We start from the raw sequence: 12,245 nt of genomic DNA, 5'->3' as shown, positions 1-12,245 counted from the left end.
AGCTTGTCATGATGGGAGCTGTTCTCTAATCTTTCRTATCTTAAGTGTTTATAAACTGGTACACATGATGTCATCAGGATTAGGGACGGAAACATGCACATGCAGGCGTTCAGTGTTTTCTTTGTGCTCCTAGGAAGTCCTCCCTCAGACAGATTCCAACAGGCACCTGAAGGATATAGATGAGGAGATATTTGATGATGATGACTTCTATCACCAGGTAGGTGACAGTAGATCTATGTTCAAATTATGGCTCCAGTTTGGTTTTGATACTTACAGAGCTAATGTGTTCAGTTTCTAAGTCTCTAAATTTCTCTGGCCACTGAAACTCAGTTACTTGACTTAATACCTGAAATCACTGTAGGTACCTCAGAGTTTAATTCTCAGCTTTCCATATATGGCTATAAGAGCTCAAATTTGCATTGTGAATGTAGATTTACTGACTTTACTAGGACTGCTGAGTGAGTTCGGGCTGCAGGATAAGATCTGTCTCTGTAGTTCTTGTTGGTAAGTGTTGCTATACAGGAGGAAAATTACTGAATTATCTAAAGGTGACTGTTTCTCCATGAGTAGAGTCCCATTATGAAATGACAATTCTAGTAGATCCTCAAAAGCACCTAAGCTATTCTCATCTCAGCCCAAATCATCTCATATACTAACAGCCTAAAAAAGCTGTGGGACTTTTGTGGGACTTTTCTTGGAGTTGTAGCAGCTTGAATTTGGGCCAGTTATTCATTTTTATTTGCAAAATTCTTAGAAATAAGGAATCTATCTCCAGTATATTAAGGCTGCATCTAGGGAATCCTTGTGTTTGTTATTTAATTRATAAATGATAGTGCCAGCTTCATAAAATACTGAAATTGCAGTATGTTGAGGAGTGTGGTTCACTGTAAGTGAACAAAAGACCTGCTTCTGCTCCAATGTTATGGAGAGAGCTTTAACACTAGGACTAAACAAATACTATTATATCTTCAGAAAGCTGGACATTTCTAATTTGAAAAGTTACTGGAGTGGATAGTGAAGTGTTAGGGCGGTGGAAGAGAGCTGTCTTCATGTGACTATGATCTGATAACTGATTTAACTAAAAACATTTGTACRCTTTCAAAATTTTAGATTTAGTATACAGAGTCAGGGCAAAAGATGTATTACACTGGTAATTTTTATCTGTATACCAAAATTTAATGATGACTTTTTTCCTCTCCAAGAAAGTTTTCAACGCACTTCCAACCCTACTGCTGTTGAAGTCCAAAGGAATTTTTTGCAGTAGACCTCATCTAATGCAGAATTAGGACGATGCTAAAAATGCGTTGAACATTTAAGCTTTGCAAGCAATCTGCTCAAGGCAGCCTGCCTCAGAACCGGGAATGTATTCCAACTTACCTCCTCTCTAGGTCTGTGCATTTACTATAAGAGCATCTTTGCTAATATTGCTGTGAATTGAGGAGCACTTCTGGGGGCAGTGAGGATACTGGATTCATCCGCATGGGCTTTAAAATGGAGATGGGAGAATGCCTTTCTTGTTGGCAGCAGTGGTTGATGAGGTTAAATCTGATGCAGCAGTGAGATAATACTGAGGTGAAATTTGTGATGCAAGTGGATCCAGCTTTGAGGTCTTACTGGACTATAAGAACAGAGAGAAATTAAGTCACTATAATAAAATAGTAAAGTGTTCAAGGAGAAATAGCTGTGATTGACAAACCTTGGACTTGTACRGTGAGGTACTTACTGGCCATGAAATGCTAGATTCTTTGAAAAAAATAGCAATAGATGAATGGCCCTTCTTCGCTACTAATAACTTTAACTTCGATAAATTCTGATTTCAGAGTTATGACTAGTCACAGCTTAGCTTTTCCCCTCACTGGTTAATTGGGGTGCTGGGGTTAATCTAAATTAAAACTTAAACTAATAGAGGTCATTGAGAGAAGAGAATCACCTGAGTAAAACAAATGGGTCTGCCAGGCACAACTGTATCTTGGCCATTTCCCAAGAGGGAATTGGCAGCAAATTGGAGTTGTTTCAGCATTCTGCAGAGGTGAATGATGGGTGACACTGGTTTAATGTACGATATCTCCGGAAACGTTCCAGATTGCATTACTTGCGGTACCAACTGCTGCCACCCACGCACAGTGAATAGGAGCACAACCAGCCAACAACATCTGGCAGCACAGCAAGGAATGGGTGCAACTTTTGAAACCCCATAGACTCTAAATATGGTGCTTAGCCTGGTGGAGGCTTTAATCACTTACCACYGCTTGGCAGCGGGCTACGACAGCTTATCCTAGCCTCGTACATCACGCAYAGACATCTGCTGAGCCGCGAGGCAGTTACACATTCATTTTCCTTTCTTGCCTTTTTTTTCTTTTTCTTATTCCTCCCTCCCTTCCACCCTTCTCCTCTCCTCCCGTCCCCAATATGCTTCTTGGGAGAGATGATCTGTAAAGATTACCGCTTCATTGTGTGCRAGTAATTGTGGGGATGCCAGCCCCTTGACAGACACGGCATGGCACCTGTTCCACTGACCTGCTTAATTTCTGCTCTTGAGTGGGATTTGGCAGAGATTGGAGCCGCAGCCAATTCAGTGATAAGGCTAAAGAAAATGGCTGTATGTTTTCTGTCACCTCCCAATTAAATTGGTTTCATAAAGTGCTTTCCTTTATTTGTCAGGGTGGTAAGCTGAAGCTGAACATTGCATTCAGGAATGGTAGAGTGCATTACAATAGAGTGCTGACAATACAGGGAATGTGTTTTCTTTCAGATGGGTCATAACTGTGCAGCTCTTTTATGTGTGTGTGGTGTATGTGTGTATGTATGTACATAAATGTACAAAGGGAACTGGCTCTTCAGAAGTAACGAGCAGCAACAGCTCTGATTATCRGAGCTAAGGTTGCTCAGAAACTCTGACCTCTGTGCATAACACTTACTGCCAAGTACATGGGTACATCTCAAAAGGTACTTTTCGCTTTGTCTTTAAATTTAGATYCAGACTTTTTTCATGTCACTCTTCATTTTTTTCTAAATAGCATATTGTAATAATTAGTTTATGTTGATGGCTGGTTATGGTTTATTAAAGGTAAAAATTCTGATAAAGAAGGACAAAAAGCCAACTTCCTGTATATTTCAGAGAGAAATTGAGTAACTAAATGAGCGTGTGATCTGATGAAAGTGYACAAGTTTGTGACAGCAGGATAACTCTAACTTGCTTATCTCCACCACTCTTTAATGATTCTGTTTTTTCTGTGAGTAAATAGCCTTTACTGTCCAGGTCTTGGTATTTGATCGAATTCACCATGTAGAGCTGGTGGAATTTTAAGAAGATTCAGGATTTAACTCTGCTCTCCCTGTTCATCCCATTTTGCCTTTTCTCATATTCCTCTGTTTTATAAGCAGTTATAATTTTTATTGTGATGACCCATGTTGAATAGTAATGTAAGGCTGAGCTGAATAATGCAAGTTAAACAGATTTTTGTTTAGGTTCCACTAGATAAAAATAGTTTAACTGTTTCAAAAAGATCCTCATTACTGACAGCATGAGATGCTAGACTCCATTTCCTTTTCTTCTAAATTCTGGCTCATACATGCTTTTAAAGGAAGAAAAAGACTTTTTATTTTTAGAAGTCGTATTTACATGAATTCATTACAGCCGATACTGCAGCATTAAGACTTAAAATTCCAGCCTGCTACCAGAGAGCTGCTGGTCTGACATGCTACAATGGAGATTTTATTATTAGGCTGAAATACTCCTCTAGTAAAAGAGAGAGTTGAAATTGGTTTATTTCCAGCAAGAATTAGGTTAGCGTTCATATGCTAAGTGATCCATTGGTAGCAACTCTTCCCAGAACAAATGTTCATCATTGGTGGCAGCAGGTATGCCTAAGGAGAATTAAGAATATACATAATTTCTCTTCCCCCACCCCGCACTCTTGTTCCYTCCTCCCCGTGGTTTCAGTTGGTTTGTGTGCACTGCTTTTTGTAAAAACTCAGAGTCGTTGATCTTGTTTGCGATCACCACAACTTCCAGAAATAAATCTTGTGTCGAGGTGGGTGAGGGACATTCAAGGAAGCCCTGATGTGGTCAGGCGCAGCAGTCRTGCAGCGGACGAGTGTCCCTCGGCCAGGCATCCCTCACTGCTGCGCAATGCTGGAGAGAACTGGTAGAAATCTGGGACAGGCYCTGGAGGTGGGCGCATTTAAATAGCGGCGGACTGGCTTGCTCCATTCCTTATCTATACCACAGTTATTTTAGCAAAAGATTTGATGTTGTAGAAAACTTTGATTTTAGGATTTGTAACTTTGAGGGCTGGTGCTGTGTGTACCTGCACATTGTGTGAAAGGTGTGTGTTTAAAAGCAGGTAAGAGATCTTGCTAACTTTTTTACGTAGCTTCTTGTCCAGAATTCCTCTTTTAATCTGAGTGACCACAAAATGAACTTCCAACCCTGAATCTCGTGTAAAGATACTTCTAGCTATTTATTTCTCTTCTGCATTGTACATATGTCTAAATACATTGTTTGGCTTTTTAAAAAAAACTTAATTTGATGAGGTAAATTTATTCTTTTGTGCCMGGCAAGAGTAGATCTAAAGCAGTTCCTGGGCACATACTGTGTTTTTCTCTCCAAGGTATTTGATAATGCCATAAACAAGTAATTACTAATCCAGTGAACTATTAAAAGTCGATAATGGTGAAGAATAGAGAGAAGACTGGCTTTCTGACAAGCTGGTTTACCTTAATTAAACTGGTGAGTGATTAATATGGACAGCTGATCTTGTGGCTTTAATTAGATGCATTTAGAGTTTTGTGTGAATAAGAGATGTCTCGAACCATCCCACAGGTTAATGGCAATACAATACTCTTATCGCAGGCATGTATCTTTCAAATGGCTGGGTAGATGGTTAATAACACGTTTTAAAGCTTGATTTGAAACTTCTCTTAATGGGTTATTAGAAAACAGGCAAGTCAATGCCTGTTTTATACAAAACTGAATTTCAACAAAATATTTTWAAAAAGAGAGACTGTCCAGTGATTTCATCCTGCAGTGTAGGTATTTACATTATAAATAGATTGCAGGAAGTTAAATATAAAAAAAGTTTCAAGATGATTTAAAAACAACATATGGGCTATAGTCTAAATTTTCTCCAGTGTTGCTGGAAATCCAGGTGGTGTTATGCCACTATTGAGGGAGCTTGAGAGAGGAAAACGAATGTCTTGCTTCTTCATCCAGGCAGAATGCAGTGTAAAAGGTGTGCTGAAAGAATCTTGAAATAGAAACAATTTTTGTAATTTACTGTTTTTAATAATTGCATGGTGTATAAATATGAAAAAAGAAGGAAAAATTAATGTGATTTACCATGTCTGTCCAAAGAGTAAAGGAGAGARAAAATTAAATTAGAGAGTGATCAAATCACATTAATAAAAATGCAGCTTTGTCAACTCTCTGCTCAGAACTGGAGTGATTTTGCAGTTTCACCAGGAAAGAGAAGGTGCAGTTGGTGTTTGTATTCTTATTTCTTTACTTGAACTTGGCAGGTCCTACTCAGTGTCTTTCTTTGTTTCCCAGAGTGATTTGGTTAAAAAAACAACTGTGTTTTGAATTGCTAAAAGGTGACTTAAAAATAACACATTTTTCCAGCATGACAGGTAATGTGCCTCTCTGAGACAGGACAAACATAATTTGCATGAGTTTTTGAAAGGATTTCTTGTTAAAAGGTAGTGGGGCACAGTGAGTAGACCTTCAACTGCAATAATGGTTTACTCTTTCTAGTAACAAATACACATTGAGCGACAAAAGTCTACCTAGGCAATTTGCAAGTATTTAGAATTCCTAATAAACTAATAAAATGAGTAGGTTTTTTTAGCCAAAGAGCGGCAAAGTGTTCTAGTAAAGGTGGGCAGCTGTTGGTAAACCCAAACCAAAGCTTTCATGTTTGTTCACGGAATCCACAAATAATTAAATCTTTCTCTTGGTTTCAGCAAAAGACTTAGGTGGCAGACAGTGCATAAGTTCTGCTTTTTCATTGTTTTAAAATGAATGTTATCATCCCCTTGTTTGATAGTATTATTGGTGCAGGAAATGCAGTGCGACTGTGACTTCCTCTGGCTGTGACAGGTTCAGTGACCGGGCTGAGACTGTGTCTCACCTCACATACGTGACTCGGTGAATTCAAGGGCAACAGTGCTGCTTGCASAATGCCATAGGTGGCTTTGATGCACTATAGCAGAAATGACCCATGCCTTTACTGGCTTTACCGAAGGCTTTAATAACAGTAGAGAAAAAGTATTTCTTTTGTCCCAATTATATTTCTAAGCTTTGTAAACGAAACACTTTCCTGTRATATGCTATAAATCAACCTTTGCAACGTACTGATTTGAATCGGTCTGTGAGGGCGAAGGAAAGTGAGCCTTTTGTCAGTAGGCTTATATCAGCTATATATAGGTCTTTGTTTCAACTGGAAATTCTTTGGGGTCTGCAAATCAGAAAAGGTCAGCAACTGTAGTATTAGAAACACTGATAGATAGTGCATGAAAATGAGACCTAACCTCTAAAATGAAAATTGACCTCTAAAATAAGAAATGAATCTCTATTATCTTTGAACAGCACCCTGATGGCATTTCTAAATCCTTCTAATTTTGTACCATGTACTCTGTGTGCATCTCTTTAGCTAGCRTAGCGAAGGAGTCGCTTTAAGGTGAACTCTTTGGAAAGCACACATCATTGACTTCAGTGTAAATTTTAACAGTGGCTTGGGTGTTAGCRGAGGTAGGTGGACACTTGCTGCTTTTGAAACTCTTCCATCAGACACATTGTGTATGTGTGTCTTGAAGTAGGAGTAGTTCCAGATTCTGTTCTTGGCCTACATTTATTGTACTTACTGTTGTCCGTTGTGTGGTTTGTGCATAGCTTATTTTCCTGGTCACACCTTTTGGTGGGAGCAGTTCGGAGGTGGTGGTTGAGCTGCAGAGTGTTGGATGTGGTTGCACTTAGCTGCAGGTAGGTGGTTGTGCCTGTTTACACAGAGACTAAGGTCAGGTTTGTGAAGTTCAGGGAAGATGTGAAGAGGTGAAGGAGGTAAAGCAAAAAAGGATATGTTTCAAATCAGAGCCTTTTGATGCTGAAACTGCCTAACCCAAATTCTGTCTTCACACATCAGGGCTTAATGCTGATAGTGATTTACTTACACTTCCTAGTTAATAATTAGACATTGGGAGACACCATATATCACTCTTAATGGAATATATGGGGTCTGATGAGAGTTTTCTGTTTTGACTAATAAATTTTAACCAGAATCACCAAGCTTAATGAAATATTACAGCCTCGGAAGTAGTTTAAGTCTTGTGTTGAGAAAACAGTGCTATTTTACCCAGTAAATGAATTTATCACTCGTTCTGTATCCTGAGCCCTTGCTGGCTCTGGAGCATGGGCTGAATGCAAGACTGTGAACTAGAAAGCGGAAAAACTAATCAAATCCTTAAAGACCAAAGGCAGCGAGGCAGGTCTAGACTGACTTTTTCAGTGGTAGCCTCTGGCTACATCCACTTTTATTTTAGTAACCATTGTTAGCATGATTTATAACTTCAGCTTTAAGATGTACACTATTTAGATGTAATAAGATGCTTTGTAGCTTTTATTTCCATTTCCTAATTTCCCTCTTGTCCCTTCTCTTTTTCCCTTTCTCTTCATCTTTTTCTCCCTCCCTCTCTGCTCCCTAGCACTGTCCCCAAGTTTGTCATTTCCACTGCGTGGAAAGAGCATTTCACTGTTGCCCCCAAGGTCAACAAACCGGTGGTTGCCTCAACTAATGGCTGATCTGCTGGTGGCCCAGTTAGCTCGGAAGAGTGCTGTGTGCAGGGTTTCACCTCATACGGTTGCACAAAGCTTCTCCCTGCTAATTCTGGTGGGAGGATCTTCTGTATGTGGAGCTGCCCCGCAGCAAATAATGGGATCCTTGCTTTGGCCTCCTAAGTGGCGCAAGTTCAATTTCTCACCCTTCGCAGCCATCGTGCCTTGCCAAAAGGAGAGTGGTCTTGTCCAACAAACTCCTGCCCACCTCCCAAGTACAGCAGTAGGAACCTGCCCTAACAAACACACCTTGTTCTAGCCAGGGTGGACATAGTAGTAAGATCTTGGTGGCGCACTTTAGTCTTACCAGTCTTTGGATTTGGTGAGCCACAAGGAAGGACAAATCCTACTGAAAACATCTTGTTGCTTGTTTTTTTTTTTGTTTGTTTGTTTGTTTGTTTGTTTGTTTTGTTTTTAGGAGTTTTTGTCCGAGGTGACAAAGTAGTGCTCTCCAGCTGATCGTGGGATGCTGTAATAGGGAGAAAGGTGCTTTCCTGAGTGTTTGGCCAAATAAGTCTTGAACATCATGGTTCTTAGTCTGACTGAGAGAGTCAGAGAAAGAAATGAAACTGCARTTTGGAAGAATGTTGTTTAATATTAAACAGATGTATGTTGCTGTGGTGGTGTCTCATCTTAAAGAATAAGACCTTTGTAGACCAGCTCAGAAAGTATCTGAGTGAGGAATCAACCAGGTGTGCTGATCAAGACTCCTGGGAATTGAAGTAGTTTGGTAGCAAAGTCTTTGTGCTTGAAGTTCAAGCTGGGGAATCTATCCCAAACAGATCTAGGATGTCTGGTGACATTACTGTGTTYTCATGGCTTAGCCTCTGCTACTCCTACTCAGCAGTTTTCTCCGTGCATTGCACCAAAGAAGCAAGATAAGACGAGACAGTAAACATGTCTTACTGCTGGTACAGGATGAAACTGCTAAAACTTAGCTGCACCATTTCTTGCTGCTATTAAAACTCTCCCTCCCACCTTGCTTTTGACAGAATATTGACTAGAAACCAAGATCCCATTTCTGCTTAGCCTTAAGGGCAGCTGTTTGCCGAGTAGCAGTGTTACACAGGTTTACTGTGTCGTATGTCTGTGTAACACTGGATTTGGATCTTGTATTTAGCTGCCAGAAGTGACTGTGATGAAGTGGGAGAGATAAACTGATAGATTGTGTGCCAGCAAGATGTTGGGAATCAATCAGATAAACAGGGCAGAGAAATAGCTTGCTGTTTTCTAGTGATAATAAACCAGTGGCCTCTGTTGCTGGAATTTTTAAGTGTGATCAGTGTGGTGGTAATCTCCAAAAATAAGCAAATGKGGGGGGAAGAAGAGTCATCAGAGTTTTAATTGTGTTCTTTTTTTTCCTTTATGATATATGCTTTGAAGGAGGGGAAAGATGTGGATAGGTATAAATATTTCCTCTGCTGGTTGAGTGTCTTTAATATGTACTTTTTTTATTTTTAAATAAAAGCAATAGCCATCTACTCTTATGGTGTTTTTCCTTTTGAGGGGTGCACGCTGTTTTCCCCTCGCTTCAGCAGTGTGCTYGGTGATCAGGAGTGGCAGGAGGCCGCTAGTCCCTGAGGGTGCGGTGCCAAGGCCACGCTTGCTGCCATGCCCCGGCGCAGGCCTAGGCGAGAGGCAGGCTGCGTTTGGAAGTGCTGTTGTCTCACTTGAGCTGGCATTTCTGTCCCCACGTCGCTGTCTTCCAGTTGCTGCCAGCTTCTTTCTGGTCCCGTGCCTTGCCTGTGCGTGCTGTCTTTGGCAGGTGAGGKCAACAGCCAGGACCGTGGCTGCTCCCCAAGCCTTGTTTCTCGTGACTGTTGCTCTACCGTGATAGACTACTGCAGTCCCGTTCTCCTGCTTAAACAAAAATGCAGGTTAGAGGAAGAGTGCCATGCCTCTTTTTCCAACTCCAGCATCCTCATGGACCTTGTGGGGCTCTGAGCTCCAGGCCTGGAGCTGTTTTAGGTCCTTTCTGGGCTGGAGCTGTAGCTTCTCTAGTCGGTGAGATGACGACGTCTAGAAGTCTGTGCACCTCAGTTTGGGAGGGATTATGTCTGTTTTCTGTGTTACTGTGTTGGCTAACACCCAAGGCACGCTGTGTACAATTTACAGTGAGCGGTGATAAACATACCGCACTCACCAAGCGTCCAGAAAGGCTGTTCACAATATCCCCTGGCTGCAGCAAGACGAGAGGACAAAACCCAGCCCTCAGGACATGAAAAGAAATAAAAAAGCCTGCTTGAGTATTCCTACTCTAGTAGTAAAAAGCRTTTTGCTGGGCTGTTCCTCACAGCAAGCGTTATTGCCTAGCAGTGCTTGACTTCTGTTTTGTGAAGTGTTTCAGTCCCCCCTTTCCCTTGAAGTATGGGGTGAGGCCTGGGGGACACTGTACTGGTTTCACTGTAGCTCTCACGTGTTTCCATGTTACATCTCTCATCAAGGGGAGTTAGGTACACAAGCTCTGAAAGTTCAGGCCTTTTTTTATCCTCCTGAAAGCCAAGGAGCAGTACAGGTCTGGGAAGAATAGCCAAACCCCTCAGCTCTGGGCGAGGAGTGGCGGYCCCATGCGTGGGGCGCAGCGGCTGATTCAGATGTGTGCCCCACGCCTGGCCCTTCTGAGCGGCGTTCCCCATGGGGGCCAGTCAGGCATTTGGCCTCTGAGGGAGCTGGGTGCTTCCCTCCCCCTTCCGGGGACCAGCAGCTGCCGAGCAGCRGGCATATCTGGTAATACCTGGGAGCCTCCTTACAAAGTTTTAACTATTACCATCCAACTTCACTGTTAAGCCCTTCTGAAAAATAGGTGCTGACCTCAAAAGGTTGCTGCAGTGCCAGCAGGCCATGGCACTGGTGGCTTCTGGTCCTTTCCATTTGCTTAGGCTTTAAGCATCATTTTATTTTCTCTGYGTAGGACTCGTGCTTGGACCACAGTGCTGCTTCATTGTGCCCATCTGGCTCTGTAAAACCTTTTAGATCATGAATGACRTGATGCTGAATGTCACCTATGTGAACTGCGATATATTGAAGGGAAGACTGTACTATTTTTTGATTCATTTTAAATCAGCTTATATATGATAACTTTCCAGGCAGCCTACAGTGTTATGCTCCAGTCCCAWGTTCTTTGGGGGGTTTTGTTAAGAGGGGGACAGCCTACAGTGATTTGCACTTTTAGCATAGGATTTTACCTTATTTGTTGGACACTTCTAGAGCCATTGACTCTGCTCTTGTCATTCATGTGTTATCCCTTGGAGAACTTTTCTGAATATTTAAAGGCCTTTGGTTCTTGGCTTGAGGTTTTCAAGGAAGTTTCAAAAACTGTGKCCCACGGGTTGCTTTGGGAATCTGGCAACTAATTTCTTAAGTCTTCTGAGAAATCCRTGAACCTGTTTGCATTAATCTCTGTTTACCATACTTTTAAATAAGACTGTCTTTCCTCTTCTAGCTTCTTCGAGAACTTATTGAGCGTAAAACCAGCTCACTGGACCCCAACGATCAGGTAGCAATGGGCAGGTAAGTGGGAAGCTGTCTGCAACATTGCYAGTTTCACCCCAGCGCTGCATCCCCATGCAGAAGTGCACAGCTACTTCTGCACTTCCAGTCCTGTTCACTGTAGAAGCCAAATTTTGAATGACTCTGGAGGAAACATCTGGGTTTAATAAATTGCTTAAGAACTGATTAAAACAATGTGACATAATCAAGCGAGTCATTCTCTGTAGCATACTCCTTAGTTACGAATCACATTACCAGAATCTGAGTTTACCAGACTTTGGAAACTTCTATCTTTCTGTGATTTGTGCAGCATGCAAAGGAACAAATACAAGGGTGTCCTACCCTACCCTAGTAAACAGGGACTGGGTAAATTGACACCTGGTGCTGAAGTTTGGCATTTTATCACTATGAGCTCTGATTTCTCACTGTATCAGGGGAGCAAACCTTCTGTAGTGAGATCAGTTAAAGCAGTTCCTGTGTATGCTTTCTCCCTGCTGCGAGAAAAGATACAAATACAGTTAAAACAGCATCAGGGAATGTTTTATTCTTGCCAAAAATAAAATAAAATATAATTCCTAGAGAGGCTCTTATTTTTCACTTTAATTCTATGATAAGAAAATRAAAATATTCCAGATACCACTTAATGAACAGGATACATTTAAATAGCCTTGGGCTATAATTTAGAAAAGCATGAAAGCAAAGTGAAAGGCTGAAAATGCTGGAATAGGGCTCTCCACTGAAAAAGTGCTATGGGTGTGTGTATGAAGAGGGGGAAAAAATGCATTAGGAAATTTTGTGTTGGTGAAATAACTTTTATTCTTGTAAAGTATTACCCAAATTTTAGTGCAATGTGTCAAATTTATTTTGTGTATGTCTGGAATATTATGGAAAGCTCTTCACTATAATTTAACATGATATAGACAAA

At 41.2% G+C, this 12,245-nt stretch overlaps 1 protein-coding gene across 1 annotated transcript in view; it reads left to right on the top strand.

Moving 5' to 3' along the window:
* Positions 1-12,245, top strand: part of AATF (apoptosis antagonizing transcription factor) — a 57,140-nt gene that overhangs the window by 24,663 nt on the left and 20,232 nt on the right. The window contains exons 8-9 of the mRNA XM_085302942.1: positions 134-217; positions 11,274-11,341. Of these exons, the coding sequence (XP_085159068.1) occupies positions 134-217; positions 11,274-11,341 (152 nt within the window). The remainder of the gene's footprint in view (positions 1-133; positions 218-11,273; positions 11,342-12,245) is intronic.

Source organism: Rhea americana, unplaced genomic scaffold, assembly GCF_003343005.1.
Source record: "Rhea americana isolate MKP2758 unplaced genomic scaffold, rheAme1 scaffold_194, whole genome shotgun sequence".
In the NCBI taxonomy this organism is placed as follows: Eukaryota; Metazoa; Chordata; class Aves; order Rheiformes; family Rheidae; genus Rhea; species Rhea americana.
This window is presented reverse-complemented; position numbering and strand designations above follow the sequence as displayed.